The following is a 25,413-nucleotide window of genomic DNA, read 5'->3' on the forward strand; positions in this document are numbered from 1 at the left end:
CTAGTTTCTCTCCAATTTTTTGATTACTTAAAAAGGCAACTAGAACTTTTAATTTTTTACAAACGTTTTCATTGGTAAAAAATATACGTAACTTACGAATTAACTTACGTAACGAACTTCTATATTCGTATGTTTTTATTGCGTATATGAGGGGGTTCAACCCTCGTCGATACCTCGCTCTTTACAATGCAGCTTAAATTTTGCCCCAAATCCTTAAGAATGACCTCTGAACCACAAAGGCCGTAGAATAAATAGTTGAGATTACTAAAAATACTTTAGCGTAAAGAGTGAGTTATAACGAGGAGGCAAACCCCTCATATGCGCAATAATTTTTGTTCGTTTTAAGTTTTAATGCTGCTCCTTACTTTCAGTAGAAAAAACTTTTCATATTTATTTTTCATTGTTTTTTCAAATAATGCTAGAAAATCCTGCGCCCCCTTCATTGAAATTCTCTTCCCCCATGAGAAGTTCCTCCATGTAAATATCCTCCCACGTAACCCCCCCCCCCTCAACTCTCCCCCTAAAGCCAAAAAATCCCCCTGAAAACGTCTGTACACTTCCCAGTAACCGTTACTATATGTAAACACAGGTCAAAGTTTGTAACTTGCAACCCCTCCCACGGGGACTTTGGGGGAGTAAATCGTCCCTAAAGACATAGTTATTAGGTTTTTTGTCTATGGCGAATAAAATGGCTATCTCAGAATTTTGATCCGATGACTTTTGGGAAAAAATGAGCGTGGGAGGGGGCCTAGGTGCCTCTACAATTGGGTTCTCTGATATGCTGAATCTGATGGTGTGATCTTCCTTAAGATTGTATGACTTTTAGGGGGTGTTTTCCCCTGTTTTCTAAAATGAGGCAAATTTTCTCTGGCTCGTAACTTTTGATGAGTATAACTGATCTTGATGAAACTTATATATTTAAAATCAGCATTAAAATGCGATTCTTTTGATGTGACTATTGGAATCCAAATTCCATTTTTTAGAGTTTCGGTTACTATTGAGCCGGTTCGCTCCTTACTACAGTTCGTTACCACGAACTGTTTGATAAAATCTAACTGTTGTTCAAATCATGCCAGGAAATCACCCTACCACCACCACTCTGTGTAAAATTCCCCCAGAAAATTTCCCATGTGAAAAATCCCCCCGTAGGAACCTCCCCCTCAAGTTCAATATGCTTCCCAGCAACAGATACTATAGGCTGTGTGAACAATGGGCGAATTGTGTAAATTGCAGTCCTTTCCCCAGAACCATCCCAATCATGTCCTCCCAAATGCATAATTACTGTATCTTTCAACTATGCTGAATCAAGTGGCTGTCTCAAAATTTGGATCAGATATCTTTGGGGAAAAGGGGGGTATGAGAGGGGGGCTAGTTGTCCTCCAATCTTTTTGTTTACTTAAAAAGGGCACTAGGACTTTGATTTCCTCTCAAATGAGGCTACTACCGATCTTGTATGATAACTGGTTCAATATGATCACCCCTGGAAAAACAAAAGCAACAAGAAATATACACGCATCCGTGATTGGTTCTTCTGGTAAAAGTTGCACAATTCTACTTTTGTGTATATAGGATCTTGAAACCACTATAGCAGGGCTTCCTGATATACTGAATGTGATGGTTCGATTTTTATTAAGGTCACTCGACTTTTTTGGGGTGTTTCCCGCCTTTTCCAAAAATTGCTCAAGTTTTATCGGGCTCTTAGCTTTCCATGGGTGGAAAGCCATGGGTGGTTATGTATTTGGAATCAACAAAAAAAAAAAATTCTTTTTGTGTATCTATTTTAATCAAAATTCTGTTTTTTAGAGTTTTGGTTACTGAATCGAGTCCCTCCTCACTCATAGTTAAGTAAGAACTGTTTGAGTCATATGTTTGAGTATGGAGGATGATTTAATACATTCCATTAAAAGTATATTTTCAGTTAAACAACTTCTAAAAAAAAGTAGTCAACAGCAAAGGTTTGATAATGATTTGTAACGAATAAAGATGGAATTTAAAAAAGGAAGCCACATTTTGGGTTTTCAAATTAACCTGCCTAACATCTGTTTGAGAAAAATGCCCGTTTTGATGTTTCATATGTGTTTGAGTATAAAAAAGGGCTTCAATACATTTCAGCATAAGCATTACTTTCTGTTAAAAACCTACTGAAAAAATTAGTGATTGACGGCAAAAATTCTGTTAATGTAGATTTTGAGTAATCTAGCCAAGTGGTTAGCGCGCTAGACTTGAAATCCATTGCTCGTGAGGATGGGGTTTCGGGTACTGGTGTCGCTGGTTATTTTGTTTTGAACGGGGGTCAGCGGTGTGACTCTAAAAGCTCAGCTAAGTGTCGAATCAGCTCCAAGTAGGCATCTGGAGAAATTTGAGAGAAAAAGACGGGGAGCGTCGAATGATTTGACCCCAACCACGCATCGCACTCCCGGCCGAAGGTAGAGAATCAGAAGATCGGTACCTGCAATACGCAGACCCTTGGTCAGCATGCGAAAAGAAGCAAAACTTGAAGTTAGGTAAAATTAGGTTATAAATCTCAGCAAAACCTTCAAAACTGAAAAATTTGTCTGGCAACGCTAACTAAATCCAATAAGACAAAAGTTATTTCGGACATTCATCGGTGAATGTCGATATTCACCAATTTCGGACATCCACGGCAACATAATCATGAACTGCGACCAAGGAAAGTAAAGTCGGTAAAGATGGAGGTATTGCATAAGTGCTAAAGTATGACCTAATGTTTTTTTTTTTTTACTTCAGACAATTCTAATTCTGGTTCTGAAGTATTTCAAGCAAATGTATTTTGGAAGGGATGACTTAATCCGTGCTTTTTATTAGACTATGTTGCAAGGTGTAGGCGTTAGCTTAAGACATTTACTTCCGACTTTTTAATGAATGTGTAAGCACAAAACGACGACGCATATCAGCTAAAGCTAGCGGAAATAGTGACGATATATTGGCGCTGATAAAGCATTACAATTTGTAACTTGAAAAATTTTGGATAATTAAAACCACAAACCCGTTTCGCTTGTTTCTGACTCATCCTTTTTTTCGGTTGCGATGTTTGTTTTTAACTGGGAACTGGCAATAGTATTTGTGTAGTACTCAATGTTACTTTGGTAACCTTGATTTTTCTGGTCTTATATTTTATAGAAAAGTTTGCTGGACGATCTTGACTCATAGCCTCAAATCAACTTCTCTGAAGAAGTCTTCCTGACTTCTTCGTCAGGAAGAAAAAGAATATAGAAACTTAAAATCTACTGCGATTTTCACTAAGATTTTTTGGTAAAATTTCGTAGTTGTTTTTTTTTCTTTGCTTCAGACTTGGACTTAAGTGGACTGATATTTTTACAAGATCAAATGGGAAGGAACTAGTTTAAAAGCAGAATTTGATAAGCATGTGTGAATCGAGATCTTCTTTAGAATTTGAAAGATTTTATAGTCAAAGAATTTGAAAGACATTTAGCATGTGTAAATTCAATCTGGTTTAGAATCTGAAAAATTTCGCTCGAGAATGAAAGGAATTTTTATTCGCATTCGCTTCGTATTCGCATTACCATCATTTGGAAAGGCCAGGGGCAAACCACATTTACAATTACATGCTGGCTTAAATGGGTCTAGGCCCCCCGTAAAATTCCCCCACACGTAAAATTGAGTTGCCAAAGAGAAAGTACAAAATAGGTATCTCAAAATGTCGATCAGACGTCCTAAGGGGTAACAAAAGGACCAGACATCAAAAACTATTTGAGGGCAGGGGCTGGTTCGTAATCCTATCACTTTCGACTTATAAAAATGGACTAGAACTAAACAAAAATATCCTTATGCTTCCCAATAACAAATACTATCTCTAAGTTTGGCCGGTCTTTACTTCCTGGAAGTTCCCTCCCCCCTCCCGTGGAAAGTATCCCTCCCCCGCAGAAAATACCCCCCGAAACGTAACCCGCCAACTGCGGCTGGTTAGTCTACAATCACTTTCAACTTTCTCAATTTCTGATCTAATATGCACTCTCCTAAGTTTCTGTGACCATGAGGTGGAAGTGTGAATGAGAAAGGGGGAGTCCCCATCTTATATAGAATAGATTCTGATCATTTTGGGGTTTAATGTTACTCTTTACTTTCATAATAACAGCGTAGAACAGATATATTCCCAGAAATCATAAGTGTGTTGATATCAATTTCACATTTTTGATACATTTTTTAAAGTTTCTTTTGTACCTTTGCTTACAGATAGTATTTGTTATTGGGAAACATACGATATTTTCGCGGGGAGTTTTATGCAGGGAAGAGATTGTCGGGGGAAATTTTCAGTGGGAAGAAAAATTTTGGGAATAATTTCATTTCAGCGGGGATGTATTCTTCCATGGGGGGTATTTTCCGGGGAATGTGAGTAAACACCTAGAACCCTCTGTAAGGAATGGACAAATTGTAAAACTTACAACCCTTTCCCTACGGGCTGTGGGAGGGGTTTTTGTCATCCTCAGAGGCATATTTATTGGACCTTTCAATTATGTTGAACCTAATAGCTATCTCAGAATTTTATTCAGGGAATAGTTGTCCTCCGTCCTTTTTGGTCGCTTAAAAATGCTCTTAAATTTAACTGTTGTTTGAATGAGCCTCTCCTGATCTACTAGGACCTTTGGTTTGATGCTTTCACCCATGGGGGAAACGTATTGCAAGTTTTCTTTAATTTAAATTAATACAGAATTAGTTTTAAGGAACAGACAAGGGGAGGGTAGAGGCAAAAATTGATATATAATCCCAAAGGGCCATATCCAGGACTTTTATTTGGGTGACGGGTATTTTTTCGGGGGGTACAAACAACCTTAAAAAACGCATCACGTGTTTTTATGCATTTTTATTACGTTTTTAAAAGTGGGACAACAAACTCAACCCCTCGTCAAGCCTTTAGGTAAATGTGGAATTAGTTCTAAAGAGGGAGTGGGGGGGAGTGGAAAGTTTATTGAAATTTAATTCTTCGTGATATCTGGGAATATTTCCGGTCTACGCTGTTATTATGAAAGTAAAGAGCAACATTAAACCTCAAAATGAACATAATCTATTCCTTGTTCAAGGAGGACTGCCCCTTTCTCACCCCCACCTCTGCCTAATGGTCGTAGAAACTACGGGGGATGCTCATTCGATCAGAAATTGATAGTTCTAGTTGTTTTTTATTAGTCGAAAGTGATTGGAGACCGATCAGCCCCTGTCCTAAATTGTTTTTGATATCTGATCGTTTTATTACCCCTTACGACATCTGGTTGACATTTTGAGGTACCTATTTTGTGCTTTCTCTTTGGCTTCTCAATTTTGCGCATGGGGAAATTTTCCATAGGGGGAATTTCCGTCGCATGATTTTTCGGAGGGAATTTTCCGGGGGGATATTTGGGGTTGTCTTCCCCCTTGATAAATAATTTACCAAGACCTCCCTTTTCGCCCTTCTCTTTATTTATAATTAAAATGAAGCGAAAGTATTGAGAAATGGGAAGATATAAATAAGAATTTTATCTTATGGAGAAGAGTCTAAAAAGAACAAAAACAAAATATTGTTTTGTCTAAAAAAACAAAAACAAGATATTTTGTTCTAACATTGATAAACTCTGAAAATTTTGACTTCGAATCCGGAACCCTTAATTAACAGAGAACAAGGAAAGGGAGAATACAGGGAAACTGCTTTTAGAATTATTTGTACAAAATAGTTTTTTTTTCGAATTTCAATGTCCCACTAAAACTTTTCTCCTTTTTCCACTCTTTCACTTCATTTTAATTAAATAGGTGGGGGGGATCTGTTTAGCATTGTTAAAGTGAACCGCCTGAATAGGCCTAAATGGTTTCTATTTCTCAAAGGTCGTCCTATACAAGGAAAACCGAGACAATTAATATTTTTTCTGTGTGACAGATGGTATAAAAATTTTGAACAAGATCAGTACAAAAAAGTAGCATTTGTAGGTTCAAATATGTGGCATGCTTTGCACCTTGCTTAAATCTATGATATATGTTTTTCCATTGCTATAGGCTACATAAAGAATATTCGGTTCCAGGATGCACACAAAGAAAGACGCACACAGGGCATCTTATGCAGGAAAGACGCTCCAATAGCTTAAAATGGTGCTATTGTTTCCTAGTTATTTAAACATTTATTACTCTCAGACTTGCTAAATTGGTAATTCTTAGGATTACGATTTTAGAATAAACGTTATACGAGTCTCCTATTAAACACTTTTCATTTTGCCTTTTTGAACTCCCTATTCCGAACTCCCTTCCATCATATATTCGAATATTTATCGATCCCTGCTTGAATATTGATTTCAGTTAAGGTCATATTCTTCCTTGTAAAGGCTCATTGAAGGGTTAGTTGCACGGTATACAGGGACCTATTCAGGGGCGGGGAACCTTATGCTTTAAACCCTATGAGTCTCATAATTTATATATTTTTCATAAAATTTGCGCCCTGAAGTACATTGTCTCATAAGTGCGATGTAACATTTCCAAAAAATTAAGAATTCAATCGTAATTGTCTTGTAGGTGCTTGATTTTTAGTATAAAGGCTCACTGAAGACATTTTGGGTCTCTGGGGAAATGTGAGCTATTAAAGCCGTTATGTTATTCTATTATATTGGTCAATATGACTATTTTAAACTAGCAATGTTCATGGAGAGAATATGTTAATGGAGAGCATTAAAGACACATTTTCGGTGGAAAATAAAATATATGGAAATATGATGATCGTAGCATCAGTTCGAAAGTGGTTCATCGTGTTTTAGGGCAGACAGGCGACTGTGCTTGGTGAGAAACGCTCGCCCCCCTAAATTTTATCAAATTTTTTTAAACTTTTTGTTATGTGTGCTGCTAGTTCTGTATGGTGACTGCCGCTGTTTCCATGCGTTTACACAGCCAGGCTGTTGGGTAAAGGGTATCAAAGGATTTTTTTTTTCTAGGCCTAGGGGTGGGGTCTGAATCTTGATTTTCAAGGGGTAAATACTTCTTTGGACTAATCTTAGGTAGTGAACATTCCTATTTAGGACGACTTTAGACTATTTCAGTTAAGTAAATCATCTGGCATCAATGCCTTAAGTGTTTACCATGTGAAAAAATTTGTCTTTTTGTCCAACTTTAAAGTATAAAAGATATGCAAGTCACAAAGACACCGCCGAAAAGCATTTTTATTTTTTTGCGCCGTGCTTAAATACAATATATTTCAACATCTTAAAAAAGGATAGGTTAGATATCTTATGGAAATGAGTTTTTTGTATGTTTAACATCTGCTTAAGCACATACTCGTTAAATCGAATATTAATATACGCTATTATTATAGAACTCGAATATTTTCCATTTCTGTACTACAAACAAAGAAACTAGTGTCTTTAGCATGTTCTGGGAAACTCTAGTTCAGTAACGCAGCGTTGCCATAATACAGTTAGACACATATGGGTTGTTTAGAAAAGTCTTCAAACTAATAGAAATTGTCTTAACTCTAATGAATTGTATAACAAATTGTATTTTTCTTGTGATAAACTTTCTTTTTTTGACAGAGAACTATATTTTTTTTTATACAGAGAACTTTTTTTGACAGAGAACTATATATATATATATATATATATATATATATATATATATATATATATATATATATATATATATATATATATATATATATATATATATATAAATATATATATATATATATATATATATATATATATATATATATATATATATATATATATATACGCATGTGGTACCAGCGGAGTTCCTCTATCTTTTGGAGTCTTTCTATTTGAGTCATATCCAGCTTTCAGACACAGTCAGATTTTGTTGAGTTGCCCTAGGATGGAGTAAGCTGCGGTGAATTGTGTGTTAACTTCACTCTCGAGTTATCCATCGATTGACAGAATAGAGCCAAGAAACGTGAAGTCCTTCATGACTTCTACTTGGTTTTGGCATTTTTCAATTCCAGAAGGGAGTGCTTGACCTGGCTGTGGATCAACAAACACAACCTTTTCTCTGCTCCAGCTGATATTGAGCCTAACTTTGCTAGCTTCTTGTCTTATGACGGTCAGAGGTGCAACAAGTTCTCCAAGGGTTTTTTTCATGAGGGCCAAGTTATCGACGAAGTCATTTTTACTCGAAAGATTGCCACTGAACTTAAGTCCGGTAGTCATCCTCATCACCATGTGGTCATTGACCCAATTACAATAGTTTGGGGGCTGCAGCACATCTGTTCTGAACTCTTGTTCAAACATTAAATGACTGAATACGCTTCCTGTTGACTTGGCCACAGCTTGTCGCTTGTTCATCCAGGTCCTCAAAGAGAGAGCAGTGCTTCTGGGGCAGACCGTTTGTTTTTGGTATGAGCAACAGTGACTTCCTACATACAGAGTTATAGTGGATTGGGAGTCGACAAAGGCAATGAACACCTTCTGTCAGAACTCCTACGTCTTTTCTATTACTTCCCACAGTGTTGAAATCTGCTCGCTTACGGGACGGCCGGGCATGAATCCTGCTTGTTTGACTCATCGGTTTCTATGAAGCATCCTGGATTACTTGTTGAGGAAGCTCATTGCAAACAGTTTAGCAGGCATGGACAGGAGTGTTCCACCATTGTACCTAGAATATTGGTTTCATACATTTTCACAGTGGCAGGATTATTCCAGCCCGCCAATTTTTCCGAATGGTCTCCGTGTGCCGCACTATGTAGAACAGTGTTTGGAGCCACAGCAACAAGGTGGACAGCTATTCAAGAGCTTGGCAGCTACACCGCAAATACCTGACTGACGTTAATTTTCCAGTCTCTTAATGATGTTATTGTTTTCGCCGAGAAAAAAAAAGCGCTTCGTCATGACCGCAAAGTGGAATCGTAGACTCAAGCTATTTGACTCTTACCGGGCCAGGAAATAGAAGACAGTCGGTGCTGATGAGATTAGAGAAGTGATCTTTGAGGTCGAGCTGTTGCATCTGGGAAGAGAGCCCTGTTGTCTCCCTGGCACTGCCTTCGCTTGCCTTCAACCAACAGACCTCAGCTGATTTCAAAACCTTATATTTTACTACTCCCTCACATTTTAAGTATTCAAATTTATTTGAGATATCAACATCATATTTTTCTTTGATACTGTGATCTTTCTGGTTCTGGAGATTGGTGCAACCAGTCCTAGTCCTCGAATCGCATTCTTTAAGTGGGGATCAAGAGATTAGTCACGAGTCTGTGGTTGGTATTGCCTAGTTCTGTTCCCCTGTATGTTTGGCAGCTGATGATAATGATCTCAATCTCTGACTGACGATGATGAAATCTGTCTATGTTCCTGGCTTTTCCTCTATTGCTGTGTCAAGTGTGTTTGGTATACTCTTCCCTAGGAACGATTTTTGGTGATAGAGAGGTTATGCAGCTTTGTTGCACAAAGCTGCAGGAGACGGATTCGCCACTTTCACTGATAGAGTCTGGAGTTGCTCTACCAATCACTTCACACCGTGTACCTGCTGGATCTTAGGCAGTAGCGTTAAAGTTACCCGGAAATTTGATGAATTTTTGGGACGATATCCGTTACAATAACGCTTACAGCTGAAAATAAATTTCGTCCTTGGTAGAGTTATCACCGTCATTAGTTGGGGTGTAATATATTATTATACTCCACTTTTCATGCTTTTATTAAAGCTATGCTGTCATTATCCTTGAGATTTACTGGCACGAGATTAGGCCCTTACCCTTCTAGCAGAGTGAATTATTCCCAAACGACAGCAAGTAGTATCCGCTCCCCATGGATTTAGAATTTAGCTTTGACAGAAAGTGTGTCTCGGTGATGCCGGCTATTGAAATATGGTTACTCTTCTACTCCCAAGCGAGCAGGGTTTTCGTACTAGGGAAGTTGAGCGTCAAGACGTTCCAGATGGCGATCCTCAAGCCACCTTAGTCAGTTAGGTTGCTCCACTGATTAGAGTTTGGTCCATGGCTAGGTAGGGGTCGATAGTCAGAAGTAGGTTAGCATCCGAGGCAGTGGCCACTCTTTTCTTGGGAGTCATTTTCAGATGGAAGGTCACCGACCTATTAATCCTAGGCGTGTGGATGTTCGGTACACTAGGGCTGGCTCAACTTACCCCGACAGGATCGAGACAACCCTTTATCATGTGCCTAGACTAGATTGGTGGTAGTAGAACGAGTATGCAAGTGTTCACTCGCTAGCTCTTAATCTGTTGAAATCCATTAATCAATTTCTAGCGCAAAGTGAGTCATTTGTAATGTATTTTATTTTTAGTTAATGGCCAACTTTTAAGATTTGTAAGGGTAGCATATTTCAATTCTGACAATTTTAATAATGAAAATCTAAAAATTTTTAGATTTTATAATATTAAATTTTAATAATATTTTTCCTGCCATTTTAAAGTCTAAAATGCTCTTAGACTTTGCAAACTATAGCCGTCCTCAGCAAGGTAGAATCAATACCCAATAAGGACTAAAAATACCTCCTAATAGAAGCTCCTTAATAACGATAAATGAAAAACAAAATTAAATCCTAAAAAGGGAAAGAAAAACGAAATAGAGCTGTTACAGGGATCATGACTGGCAAACAATTATTTCCTATTCAATAGCTTCCCCCTCTCTCTCTATCTCTCTCGTGAATTTTTCATTCTCTTTTCTCTCTTGAATAGCTTTGACGGTAGACAAAGGGGCGTGTTTATTTGTTTGGCATTCATATTTCTGTCTTTGTTTTTTATGGCACTTTGTATTAACCAAGTGACATATAGCGATCGCAAATTCTGTCGGTCTGTCTGTCTGTTGGTCCCGGTTTTGCTACTTTAGGCACTTCCATGTAAGCTAGGACGATGAAATTTGGCAGGCGTATCAGGGACCGGACCAGATTAAATTAAAAATGGTCTTTTTTCGGTTTGACCATCTGGGGGGGAGTGGGGGCCCGGTTAACTCGGAAAATATGAAGTATTTTTAACTTACGAACGGGTGATGGGATCTTAATGAAATTTGATGTTTGAAGGATATCATTTCTCAGAGCTCTTATTTTAAATCCCGACTAGATCCGGTGATATTGGGGGGGGGGTTGGAGGGGGGACCTAAAATCTTGGAAAACGCTTAGAGTGGAGGGATTCGGATGAAACTGGATGGGAAAAATAAGCAGAAGTCCTAGATACGTTATTGACATAACCGGAACGGATCTGCTCTGTTTGGGGAGTTGGGGGGGAGGGTTAATTATGAAAAATTATAAAAAATGAGGCATTTTTAACTTAAGAAAGAGAGATCGGATCTTAATGAAATTTGAAGTTTGGAAGAATATCGTGTCTCAGAGCTCTTATTTTAAATCCTGACTGGATCCGGTGACATTGGGGGGAACCTAAAATCTCGGAAAACGCTTAGAGTTGAGGGATCGGGATGAAACTTGGTTGGAAAAATAAGCACAAGTCCTAGATACGTGATTGACATAACCGGAGCGGATCCGCTCTCTTTGAAGGAGTTGGGGGGGGGGGTTAATTCTGAAAATTAGAAAAAAATTAACTTACGAAGGAGTGATCGGATCCTAGTGAAATTTGATGTTTAGAAGGATATCGTGTCTCAGAGCTCTTATTTTAAATCCCGACCGGATCCGGTGAAGGGGAAGTTGGGGGGGGGAACCTGAAATCTTGGAAAACGGTAAGAATGGAGGGATCGGGATGAAACTTCGTGGGAAAAATAAGCATAAGTCTTAGATACGTGATTGACATAACCGGAGTGGATCCGCTCTCTTTGAAATAGTTAAGGGGGGGGGGGGTTAATTTTGAAAAATTAGAAAAAATGAGGTATTTTAACTTACGAAGGAATGATCGGATCTTAAGGAAATTTGATTTTTGGAAGGATATCGTGCCTCAGAGCTCTTTTTTTAAAATCCTGACCGGATCCGGTGACATTGGAGGGGTTGGGAGGAGGACCTAAAATCTTGGAAAACGCTTAGAGTGGAGGGATCGGGATGAAACTCGGTTGTAAAAATAATCATAAGTCCTAGATACGTGATTGAAATAACCGGAACTGGTCCGCTCTCTGTGGGAGAGTTGGGGGAGGAGGGTTAATTCTGAAAAATAAAAAAGAGGTATTTTTAACTTACGAAGGAGTGATCTGATCTTAATGAAATTTGATGTTTAGAAGGATATTGTGTCTCAGAGCTCTTATTTTAAATTCCGACTGGATCCGGTGAAGGGGAAGTTGGGGGGGGGAACCTAAAATCTTGGTAGACGCTTAGAATGGAGGGATCGGGATGAAACTTGGTGGGAAAAGTAAGCACAGGTCGTAAATACGGGATTGGCATAACCAGAACGGATCTGCTCTCTTTGGGGGAGCTGAGGGAGGAGGGTTGATTCTAAAAAATTAGGAAAAATGAGGTTTTTTTTACTTACGAAGAGTGATCGTATCTTAATGAAATTTCATTTTTAGAAGGACCTCGAAACTCAGATCTCTTATTTTAAATCCCGACCGGATCCAGTGTCATTAGGGGGGGGGGCTGGAAATCTTAGAAAACCTTTAAAGCGGAGAGATCAGGATGAAACTTGGTGGGAAGAATAAGCACAAGTCCAAGATAGGTGACTGACATAACCGGACCGGATCTGCTCTCTTTGGTGGAGTTGGTGGGGAGGCGGATTAACTCGGAAAAATTAGAAAAAAATGAGGTATTTGTAACTTACGAACGGGTGATCAGATCTTAATGAAATTTGATATCTAGAAGGATCTTGTGCTTTAGAACTCTTATTTTAAATCTCGACTAGATCCGGTGACATTGAAGGGAGTTGGAGGGGGAAACCAGAATTCTTGAATAACATGAAAATCGAGGTATCTTACGAATGGGTGATCGGATCTTAATGGAACTCGATATATTGAAGAATATTATGTCTCAGATACTCCATTTTCAATTCGAATCAGATCCGGGGAAATAGAGGGTTGGAGGGGGGAATCAGAAATCTTGGAAACCGGAAATCTGGGAAAACCCTTAGAGTGGAGAGATGGGGATGAAACTTGATGGGAAGAATAAGCACAAGTTATAGATACGAGATTGACATAATTGGTACGGATCCGTTCTCTTTGAGGGAACTGAGGGTTGTTAATTTGGAAAAATCAGAAAAATTTAGGTATTTTTAACTTAAGAACGGATGACCGAATCTTAATGAAATTTGATATTTAGAAGGAACTCATGTCTCAGAGCTCTTATTTCAAATTCCCACCAGATCTTCTGACATTGGGGGGGGGGGGCCGGAAATCTTGGAAAACCCTTATAAATGTCGTAGATTTGTGAATGACGTAACCGGACTGGATCCGCTCTCTTTGGTGGAGTTAGGTGGTGGGGTTCAGTGCTTTGGCGAGTTTGGTGCTTCTGGACGTGCTAGGACGATGAAAATTGGTAGGTGTGTCAGGGAGCTGCACAAATTGACTTGATAAAGTCGTTTTCCCCCGATTTGACCATCTTGGGGGCTGAAGGGAGAGGAAAAATTAGAAAAATTGATGTATTTTTAACTTACGAGTGGGTGATCGGATCTTAATGAATTTTGATGTTTAGAAGGACTTCGTGACTCAGAGCTCTTATTTTAAATCCCGACCGGCATTAAGCCTCTGAATTTCGTTTTAAAACAATCTATTGATTCTTAGAATTTCGCTAGAGCTCATACCGTATGAGCTATTGGCTCTTGGCTCTTTCGACTTCGTCACAAGTGCCATATGAGCTCTTAGCTCTTGTTTTCTTGTAGGAACTCTAAAAAAAAATGAATTGAAAAGCTTTTCTCGATTTTAACTAAAATTCAATTAGCATTCAGCGTTTCAAATATAACATAGAAAAGGAAATATGTTTAAATTAGAATAATTGGACTGCAACTTAGTCCTTCGATTATCCATGAATTTTTCCGAATTTCTCTGAAAGACAGTTGGGTTCGCGAAATCACCTCAAATATTAACGCCGTAAATAAAGAGCTTTGAAAAGAAATGACAATCGCTAATTTTCGTCGACGTCAATTTTGTTGTAGATTTCTGAGGTACTCCAGTGACTCACCTTGCAGTAACACCCCAAAGTGTGCAAATTGTAGTGGAGATCATGTTGCTTACAGTTTTCGTTGCTCCAAACTAAAGGCTCTTGCTAATTCCGAAGTTCCACGGCCTTCTCGCTTGCAATCATGAATGAGTATAAAGTCTCAGTTTGCTCTTTCAACATCAGTGGGATAAAGGATAAAGTGTTAAGCCTTGATGAGAAACTAGCTAATCATGATGTTGTTCTCTTACAGGAACACCTGCTTCCAAGTTGCAGTGTAAACTTTCTAAGGCGAAGTTCTCAACATGCTGTTTTCATCACGAATGCCCGACGTACCCGAGACAGGCCTTCTGGCGGTCTTGCCTGTATAATTAAGCGATCTCTGCCTAGCTATTTGTCTCCTAGCTGCTACCGATCCTCTGAACACTATCTTGCAATCCGGCTTGCAGACGTGATCATAATCAACGCCTATTTGCCCCATGATAGAAGATCTGTTTCTTCCTTCTCCAGCTATGCGAATGCCTGCAATAAATTAAAGACTCTCATATCTGGTATTGAGCGTATGGGATACAAGTTGGTTGTAGGTACAAGTTGGCGATCGGGATGAAACTTGGTGGGAAAAGTAAGCACAGGTCGTAAATACGGGATTGGCATAACCAGAACGGATCTGCTCTCTTTGGGGGAGCTGAGGGAGGAGGGTTGATTCTAAAAAATTAGGAAAAATGAGGTTTTTTTTACTTACGAAGAGTGATCGTATCTTAATGAAATTTCATTTTTAGAAGGACCTCGAAACTCAGATCTCTTATTTTAAATCCCGACCGGATCCAGTGTCATTAGGGGGGGGGGGGGGGCTGGAAATCTTAGAAAACCTTTAAAGCGGAGAGATCAGGATGAAACTTGGTGGGAAGAATAAGCACAAGTCCAAGATAGGTGACTGACATAACCGGACCGGATCTGCTCTCTTTGGTGGAGTTGGTGGGGAGGCGGATTAACTCGGAAAAATTAGAAAAAATGAGGTATTTGTAACTTACGAACGGGTGATCAGATCTTAATGAAATTTGATATCTAGAAGGATCTTGTGCTTTAGAACTTTTATTTTAAATCTCGACTAGATCCGGTGACATTGAAGGGAGTTGGAGGGGGAAACCAGAATTTTTGAATAACATGAAAATCGAGGTATCTTACGAATGGGTGATCGGATCTTAATGGAACTCGATATATTGAAGAATATTATGTCTCAGATACTCCATTTTCAATTCGAATCAGATCCGGGGAAATAGAGGGTTGGAGGGGGGAATCAGAAATCTTGGAAACCGGAAATCTGGGAAAACCCTTAGAGTGGAGAGATGGGGATGAAACTTGATGGGAAGAATAAGCACAAGTTATAGATACGAGATTGACATAATTGGTACGGATCCGTTCTCTTTGAGGGAACTGGGGGTTGTTAATTTGGAAAAATCAGAAAAATTTAGGTATTTTTAACTTAAGAACGGATGACCGAATCTTAATGAAATTTGATATTTAGAAGGAACTCATGTCTCAGAGCTCTTTTTTCAAATTCCCACCAGATCTTCTGACATTGGGGGGGGGGGGACCGGAAATCTTGGAAAACGCTTATAAATGTCGTAGATTTGTGATTGACGTAACCGGACTGGATCCGCTCTCTTTGGTGGAGTTAGGTGGTGGGGTTCAGTGCTTTGGCGAGTTTGGTGCTTCTGGACGTGCTAGGACGATGAAAATTGGTAGGTGTGTCAGGGAGCTGCACAAATTGACTTGATAAAGTCGTTTTCCCCGATTCGACCATCTTGGGGGCTGAAGGGAGAGGAAAAATTAGAAAAATTGATGTATTTTTAACTTACGAGTGGGTGATCGGATCTTAATGAATTTTGATATTTAGAAGGACTTCGTGACTCAGAGCTCTTATTTTAAATCCCGACCGGCATTAAGCCTCTGAATTTCGTTTTAAAACAATCTATTGATTCTTAGAATTTCGCTAGAGCTCATACCGTATGAGCTATTGGCTCTTGGCTCTTTCGACTTCGTCACAAGTGCCATATGAGCTCTTAGCTCTTGTTTTCTTGTAGGAACTCTAAAAAAAATGAATTGAAAAGCTTTTCTCGATTTTAACTAAAATTCAATTAGCATTCAGCGTTTCAAATATAACATAGAAAAGGAAATATGTTTAAATTAGAATAATTGGACTGCAACTTAGTCCTTCGATTATCCATGAATTTTTCCGAATTTCTCTGAAAGACAGTTGGGTTCGCGAAATCACCTCAAATATTAACGCCGTAAATAAAGAGCTTTGAAAAGAAATGACAATCACTAATTTTCGTCGACGTCAATTTTGTTGTAGATTTCTGAGGTACTCCAGTGACTCACCTTGCAGTAACACCCCAAAGTGTGCAAATTGTAGTGGAGATCATGTTGCTTACAGTTTTCGTTGCTCCAAACTAAAGGCTCTTGCTAATTCCGAAGTTCCACGGCCTTCTCGCTTGCAATCATGAATGAGTATAAAGTCTCAGTTTGCTCTTTCAACATCAATGGGACAAAGGATAAAGTGTTAAGCCTTGATGAGAAACTAGCTAATCATGATGTTGTTCTCTTACAAGAACACCTGCTCCCAAGTTGCAGTGTAAACTTTTTAAGGCGAAGTTCTCAACATGCTGTTTTCATCACGAATGCCCGACGTACCCGAGACAGGCCTTCTGGCGGTCTTGCAATCCGGCTTGCAGACGTGATCATAATCAACGCCTATTTGCCCCATGATAGAAGATCTGTTCCTTTCTTCTCCAGCTATGCGAATGCCTGCAATAAATTAAAGACTCTCATATCTGGTATTGAGCTTATGGGATACAAGTGGGTGCTTAAACTGTGACATCACCGTTTCCTCGACACGAAAGGAAGCGCTTTTTCCGTGTCTACCCTCAGTATTTAAGGTCCTAACGAAAGACCATAGTTTTACATATATCCACTGTAGTGGCTCTGTCTCAAATTTAGACCACTGTATCTGCCATCATTCATTACAAACTTCAGCAGTACATGTTGATGAAGATGAGAGAGATTATGATCATTTACCTCTGTATTTTGATATTATGGTTACTTCTGACATATACTCGAACCAACCCTCAATGTCGCATAAGTGGTTTGAAAAACGTGATTGGTCTAGTGCGAACATGCCTCTTTACCTTGCTACCCTTGGAACTCTACTGTCCACCGTACGTGTCCCTTTCCATCTTCTTTGCACAAATGCGTACCCTATTATTGACAATGTTCGTGCTGATTTGAATCACTATTATCGTGACATTATCTTATGTATAAAGCAAGCTGAAGTTGTGGCCATCCCGCTGATCCGTGTCAGGCAGAATACCCAAAAACCAATTTGGAAGTGTGATCCTTTGCTGAAAAAAGTCAAGAATAAGGCCAGATTCTGTTTAAGAATCTGGTCTGCCTGTGGTCGACCTTCTCGGGGTACTGTGTTTGATCTAAAACAAAAGACGAAACTCTAATATAAACGGCATCTTCGTGCCGTTCGTTACTCCGGTGAAACTTTTCCGAAAAGTAATAGTGAGTGGCGAAAAGTGATAAATTCTGCCAAGTTTCCGGATGCAAGTTCTAGTGATATTATATCTCGTCCATCTTGGATCGAACATTATTCAAAAATATTTTCGAAAGTTAATTATGCAGTGCATAAGCGTTTCTCGTGTTTGCTTGAAAAAAATTTGCCGTCACGTTTATGTCAGAGACATGTGATTCCAGTTGAAAAGTGGGCTATTATTAAAGGTATTAAGGGTTTAAAATCAAAATCTTTGGATATTGATGGGATTAGTGTTTTGAATCTTGTTCCGAATTCTTTTGAACTGGTATCTCATCTCCAACTGTTTTTTCAAATGTGTTTGAGTAGTTCGTGTGTGCCCGATTCGTTCCTATGCGGTAGCGTTACGTCACTTCTAAAAAAAGGAAAAGATCCGGTTTCTTGTAGTTCTTATAGGCCGATAACGGTAGCTTGTACTCTTAGCAAGCTTTTTGAACACCTCCTACTACCTTATATCACTAAGCTTGCTCTAAATGATGATAATCAATTTGGTTTTAGATCTGGGCTAGGCTGTCAGCATGCTCACCGTGCTTTGACTTCTTTATTAAAAGATGCCCATCGCACTCGTCGCGTACTTCATTTCGCAACCCTAGACTTGTCTAAAGCATTTGACAGTATTTGTCATACTCAAGCATGGACAGCATTATGCCAGAAAGGAGTAAATCCGTCGGTAATTCACGTGCTTCGTTTTTGGTACTCCCATTCTTACCTTCGCCTTAAGTCATTAGATAATTCTTATTTTGGTCATATCCCTGTTCGTTGCGGTGTAAGACAAGGGAGAGTTCTTTCGCCGTATATTTTTAAGGCTTGTATTAAAAATGTATTATCAAAAATATCGACTACGTGCCTACTAGGACCATCTGATATCTCATATCTGGCTTATGCGGATGACCTTCTTCTGATTAGTCAAACTGAGTCTGGTCTTGCCCGTTCAGTGAAGTCAGTTACTTCTGCTTTCCGCGATATCGTCCTGTACCTAAATATTGACAAGTGCGAGTTTCTTGTTTTCAACGGTAATGATTGTTCAGAATCACTATACTGCGATGGTTTTAGTATTCCTCGTGTTAAATCGTTTCGTTGGCTTGGTATAACAGTATGCGATTCTATGAATGCTCTCCGGTCTCGTGCTGTCAAAGATATTAGTGATAAGCTGAGGCTCGGTTACTCTAAGATTGTAGCAAATCGTGGACACTCTAGGAGAAGAGCGCTAACTCGGCTTTACTCAAATTTTTGTGATCATTCTGTGCTCTTCTGTTCTGGTATTAGGCCACTTCTGTAGACTGGTGATCTAAAACGTATTCGCATAAATTATTACCGGTACTGCAAATTTCTTTTATATCTACCTCGTTCTTACCGGAATACAAAACTGGTTAAAAAGTATTGTGCGACAGATATTAGTGGTGCTTTCGAAAAATTATCTGCGAAGCTAGCTATTGAAGCGCTTTATAGGCTAGGATGTTTTCATCGCCTTATCCGTCTTTTTTCTGTATGTGATTAAATTTGTTTTTTTGTATTACTTTTGCTGTTTTTCTTTTGTATTTTACTCCACTTAACCTCTGTTTTGTGAAGTGGGTGATAAATAAATTATTATTATTATTATTTACTGGTACAACTCAAAAGTCAATGCCTTACCATGCTAACACTGACTTTTTATTTTCAAGCTACTTCTTGGTTGTCCTGATCCGGAGTTGTCGAAATTTCAACTAACAAGAGATCCTAATCACTATCACTATGTACGTCAGGGTGGTGTCTCGAAAGTTGACAGCATTAGTGACAGAGCTGATTACAAGAGCGTTCAGTCTGCATTTAAAACAATGGGTTTTCCACAAGATGCCATAGATACCATCTGGAGAGTTGTTGCTGCCGTGCTGCATTTGGTAAGTAGACTATTAATAGTGTCAAAAAATGTGCCGTCACCTTATGCTCTCGATCTACTTCCAACTAGTTTGATTTACTAGAAGTGATCAATTGCTTGTTTCGCTACAAAATTGTGTACTTGTACTTCTGAAAGATTACATAAAAAAAATTTTCTCTAGTCTTTCTGCAACTGAATAGGGGGAACCTAACTGATTTGTAAAAATGAAACGAACCTTCCAAGTAAGTTGGGAACAAAATGAGAGGGTTCGTTGTTGTCCTTTACTCCAATAAACGCTGCTAGATAACTAGAGCTACCTGGGTAATTGTTGCTGATGTCTTACCTTTGGAAAGGAGACTGTCCTTTCTGTTGTGAAATCAGGATTCATCACCTTATACTCTGGTTATACTTCCAGATAGGTAAGTGTATAGCAAATTATAAATTGCTTTTTATATTATGATCTTGGTCTGATTGCCTTCTGAAACGCTTGTGTAACGATTTACTCTCCTAATACGTCCTACAACTAAACATAGCAAACATAGCCCATCTCAAAACAAGAAAGAAATAAAACTTAACTGTAATTAATGGTGCCACATATACTAGTATTCTCTGGAAAATTGTTGTTGTTGGTCATTCCTTCAGTCATTAGGGTGTTACTGGAAAATAAATGGTTTCTCCATTTCACTCGCCCTTGACTTTGCCATCAATTTTAGTTTTTATTCTATATGTCTTTATCAGAAATTTCCAATTGCAGCAAATTAGGCCAGTGCCTTTTGAATTACACAGTAGTTCTTTTAAACTTGGTTTTTCACTACTTCCCGTCTAGGGCCAAACGAAAACCGGGTCGTCCCGAACGGGGTGTGATAATGTCGTAAAGAAAGATTTAAGGGGAATGGGAACTTATTGGGAGATGTAAAGAGGAAGGCTTTGAGTATATTGGGATGGAAGAGGAGCATGCGTAGCTCTGTTGACCTCAGGCAGTAGTAGTAGTTATAGTAGTTAATAGTAGTAGTAATAGTACTTGTAGTTTTAGCTACTTTAGAATTCATTTTGGAGTTCCGATTTTATTTATTCAGTAACAACAACTAATTTGAACAAACTAGAAGAAATTACCATCATGCTCCCCCGGTAAGGCTCTGGCTATCCAGGGACTGAGAAAGAGTTTATCTCTAGGAGAGAGAGTGCAAGAAAGATAATAAAATGAAAAATGCTCACTAAAACAGAAAAGAGTAACGAACTGTCGTCCACCGACCATTACCAACCATAAATCAAGCCAGAATGAGGTGCTATGTGCAATAAACATTTCAACAAAGATTTCAAATACGGTTCATATACATAAACACCAGAAAGAAATAATTTAGCTCCATCTCAGGATAAATAATCTTTGATGAGTCATAATCATCAAATAATCATAATCATCAATATAATCTTTGATGAGTCAGTTTTTCAGATAACTTGGCAATAGTCTAATTTGATAATCGAGTGAGCTTATTTTTAGCTAGTTTTCAATCACGCCTTTTAAGCTAATTACTTGCTAACGTAATGTGCATTGTAAGATTCGGACGAAATTATTTTCAAATTTAAATTTCATTTTCAATTTGTCAATATGTTGGATTGATTTAAAAAGACATAAGTGTATTTTTAGTAATTAAGGACTAAAAGTAAGCATTTAAGTAAAAAATCACATTAAATCTATGAAACTATTTGCAGTCTGGATAAGGAATTTCATATGAAAGAATTGCCACTTATTTTGGGCATCAGGAGTAGTTTCATTTCTAAGTTTACTTATACTAATTAAAAATAACAAACTGTAGTATTTTCAGTAAAAATTCTGAAACAAATTAGCGTTTGACAAAATATATTTGTTAATAATTGCGTGAGCTCTCTGTTTCTTACTTTTTAAAAAGTCAAGTTAGGGTATTTAACTATTTTTAAATATTAAATTTAGGTATTAAATTTCTAATTTGTGTTACTACCCATGAAGTAGGGGGTAGTGATGACAACCTTTATGTGGTGTATCCAAGAGCAGTAGGCACAAAAAATGGCCTGCTACTGCTAATTTCAGTCACCGCCTAGCCACTGGTCGTTTTGCCACTTTTGTCAAGTGTAGATAAAGTGTAAGAACTTTTAAGTCATTATCCTGGAATGAGTTATCAACAAAGCTCTATCTAGATTAGTAGATATGCCGGCTGGCTAAGGGGAGGTAAGATTCCTACCCTGCGTTCCCCCCACGACTCATATTTCCTATGCACCTAATTTGTTGTAATACAACTACTTTTTGCACATTCCTTCAGTTTGATTTTCAGCTTTTTATACCAGATTGTTTTTGCTATATGTCTTGGATGTCTGTTAAACTTTTAATTTTACAAAAAGCTGCTGAGTGGTCACAAAAAAACAACAAAAAACAAAAAAAAACAGTTGTTCTGCTCCCCTTGTAAAAATATTAGTTGTGAAACATACCTCCTTCTAGATTACTGCTACCATAGATTTTTTGCCCCAGACCTGGATTTTTTTTTTGGAAAATAAACTTGTTTTCCCATTACTGCATTTAAGCTTAGGGAATCCAAAATTTTAGTCGTTAGCGTTAGTGACAAAAAAAATTTGGATGGAACGTTGCCTGTTAGACTTAGAGCTACTCTGGATAATTTGAATACAGAATTAGTAATCTAAAGCATACATAGTTAGTAAGCAAATTTGACTTATTAATTTGGCATACAGTGAGCTCTTGCCAAATTATCAGCATTATTAAGGTATTAAAATGTTGACTTTAAATGTTGACTTTGAATGGGTCACTGCCTAAACTACGGTCGCTAGAATTACTGAAAAAAATAAACATAATTGGACTTTTAAATATGCCCAAAAAAGGAACACCTTATTGTGCTTTTTATTCTGACATCAATAATTCTAAACACAGCATGCGTCAGATTCGGATATGATCTTTTCCCATGAGTTAAGTTGAAGCTAAAGATTAGTTATGTATAACCTAAGTTTTTCCTTTTTTTTCATTGGAAAAGATATAAGTTGACCGGGTGTGCCTGATGGTCCCTTCCTGATGTCTCCATTTTTACTAAAATATCCTATGCAATGATGTTTTTAATATAATTTATAACTTATGCGTCTTTTTGAAGTTGCTATACTTTTGAGAACAATTGTTTCTCTGAAACAATTGTTCTGCTTATCATTGAATATCTGAAAAAAATATGTTTCTGCAGCGATAAAGAATGCATGTGCTGTTCTTTATTTTAAAGATGTGAAATTCGACACGCTGATGTTTAATTTGCTTAAGTTGTTTCTCAAGCTACGAAGTTTTCTTCTTAGCCGTAATGCAGTTTAGTTTTTTATGTAGTGTTTTCTTTAACAGTATTGGAACCGTCTATTGGATTGATTATTGCAAAGGTTGGTTGTAGTGGTCCAAAGGCTCTAAGTTGCATAAACAAGATTACTTGAAGGTAAAAAAGAAAAAAAAAAGAAAAGAAGAAGCTGAAAAAATGAACCCATCTACATCCGTTTCAAACTTCACGCCATTTTGCAGTTTTGTTGATCTAATCTTCGATTAAAACGTTTGGTTTGTAACATGCAAGGGGAAGGGGCGAGTTGGGAAATTTAAAGAGTGTCCGCTTTACTATCACGTGGAAAAGTAGCAATATGTTCCTTCTTCAGAACTAAAAGTCTAATAAAAGTGACACCCTTCTGAAGCTAATCAGGATTAAATCTCACCTTGGCAAATAGGTGATAACGACTGTCTCTTCCCAGTAAGGGTGTCTGCCCCTTCCTCAATCCTTACTCTTTACGCTGAAGCTATTGAGTTCTTTAAAAATATTTCTCATTCGAATTCAACGGAGCTTGTGTCTGAGCAGTCTTTCTTGAAAAACTATAGCAAAAATTCAAACTTCAGCGTTGAGGAAGGGCTATCCCCCCTCATATATGGAATAATTTCTGTTCGTTTTAAGTTTTAATACTGCTCCTTAATTTGATTGAAAAAAGACCTGTTTTTTCTATTTAATTTCTGAGTGTTTTCAAAATCATACCGGAGAAACCACCCACCCCAACGTGTCAAATTTCTCTTGGAAAATTCCCCCGGAAGCTTCCCTCTCCGATTAAAATTCCCCTGATTGAAAATCCTCTTCCGGAGAAAATCCCCCCCCCCCAAAAAAAAAACATCTCCGAATTTTTCCCAATAACAAATACTATACGTGAACAATGAACAAATTGCGTAACTTACAGCGTTTTCCCCAGGGACTATGGGGGTCCTGTCAGTCCCTAAGCCATAGTTATTGGACCTTTCAATTATATATAATAAAATGGCTGTCTTAAAATTTGGATCGGATGTCTTTGTGGAAAGAAGAGGCATGGGAAGGGGGTAAGTTGTCCCCAAATATTTTTGGTCACTTGAAAAGGGCGCTACAACTTTTGATTTCCGATCAAAGGAGACCTCTCCCGATCTTCTAGGATCACTGGCTCCGTGCCATCACCCCTTGAAAAACAAAACAAAAAACAAATAAAAACACATCCGTGATCTTTCTTTTGGCAAAAAAAAATATGCAAAATTCCAAGTTTTTGTATACTACTACTACTACTACTAACAACTCACCGCAGCACCAAGCCACCTTAGGTCAACATAGCTACGCACGATCCTCCTCCATCCCAATCTATTCAAAGCCTCCCTCTTTACACCCTCCCAGGAAGTTCCCATTTCCTTTAAATTTTCTTTATGACCTTCTCCCACCCCAGACGAGAACAACCTGCTTTCTGTTTAGCCCTAGACGGTATCCCGAAAAAGACAATCTTCGGCAATCTGTCATCCTTTATCCGCAGAACGTGCCCTAGCCATCTCAACTTTTCTTTCATTATAGCCCTAGAAAGCGGAATTGAACCACACTTTTCGTACAGCCTACTGTTTGAAATACTGTCAGTCAGACGGGTACCCAGAACAATCCGTAGGCAATTTCTCTGGAAAACATCTAGTAAATCGTTATCCGCTTTTCGGAGCGCCTATGCTTCGGAGGCATAGTTGACCACTGTCATCACTGCACTTTCAAATATTCTAATTTTGGTTTGTAGACTTATTTTTATATTTTTTAAAACTTTTTTTAAACTGTGAAAAAAAAACCTGAGCCTTGGCTATTCTACTTAAAAAAATTTTTTTCTCATGCTGACTAATGTCTGTGTTGTGCTGGTACCGATCTCCTGATTTCTTGGCTTCGCCTTGGATTGCAATGCATGGGTGGTGGCAAATTATCCGACCTTTCCAGTATTTCTTCGCCAGATTTCTCCAGGTACCATTTAGAGCTAGGTCGACTCTGGCTAAGCTTATAGGGTCACACCATTGACCCCGTCCCAAACCAAAGAATCAGCGACACCAGTACTCGAACCCTGACCTCAGGATTTTAAGTCCGGAGCGCTAACCACTCGGCTAGGACGGTTAGCAAAAGTAAGAGCATATACAAATGAAAAATAATAGTAACCCTAGAATTGATCCTTGAGGGATACCATAAACAACTTCCTAAGGTGAACAGAAAAGCGGATCAGTAGAGATAATTTTACCCGACAAATTGAATCTATCGGCAGAGACCAAAATCCCTCTTATTGCGAAACGAAATGCCTTCAAGAATTTTATAGGTCTAACAGTTAACAGTCCTTTTCTTTACCGAGAAAAAATCGAAGAAAGATATTCTGACAATTTGTTTGCATGTATATTTTCGTACTGTTTCAGAGCTATACATGTACATTTTCTTTAATATTGCTTGAATGCTTCGAATAGCATTATCATTAATATTGCTATTTTCCTGAAGAAACCTCAAACGAGATTTATTTGTCAATTTTGTTACTTATATGCCCCTCAGTCTGATATTCTAAAATAAGAAATATGAATAATTAGCAGTGGTGCTAAGCATCTTCTAATCCCGAATCAATACGTTGCATCTAAGACGCACTTTTGTGGATTCCTTCGAATCAACATTGATTTGGTTTACTTTGCATGTTATTTTTTTCGCGGA

At 38.2% G+C, this 25,413-nt stretch overlaps 1 protein-coding gene across 1 annotated transcript in view; it reads left to right on the plus strand.

The window, feature by feature from the left end:
• The window catches only part of LOC136041464 (unconventional myosin ID-like), a gene marked incomplete at its 5' end in the record, with an annotated part of 92,942 nt that overhangs the window by 7,419 nt on the left and 60,110 nt on the right, over positions 1 to 25,413 (plus strand). The window contains 1 exon segment of the mRNA XM_065726149.1: positions 19,224 to 19,439. Within this exon segment, the coding sequence (XP_065582221.1) occupies positions 19,224 to 19,439 (216 nt within the window).

This window comes from Artemia franciscana, unplaced genomic scaffold (genome assembly GCF_032884065.1).
Source record: "Artemia franciscana unplaced genomic scaffold, ASM3288406v1 PGA_scaffold_23, whole genome shotgun sequence".
Classification (NCBI taxonomy): Eukaryota; Metazoa; Arthropoda; class Branchiopoda; order Anostraca; family Artemiidae; genus Artemia; species Artemia franciscana.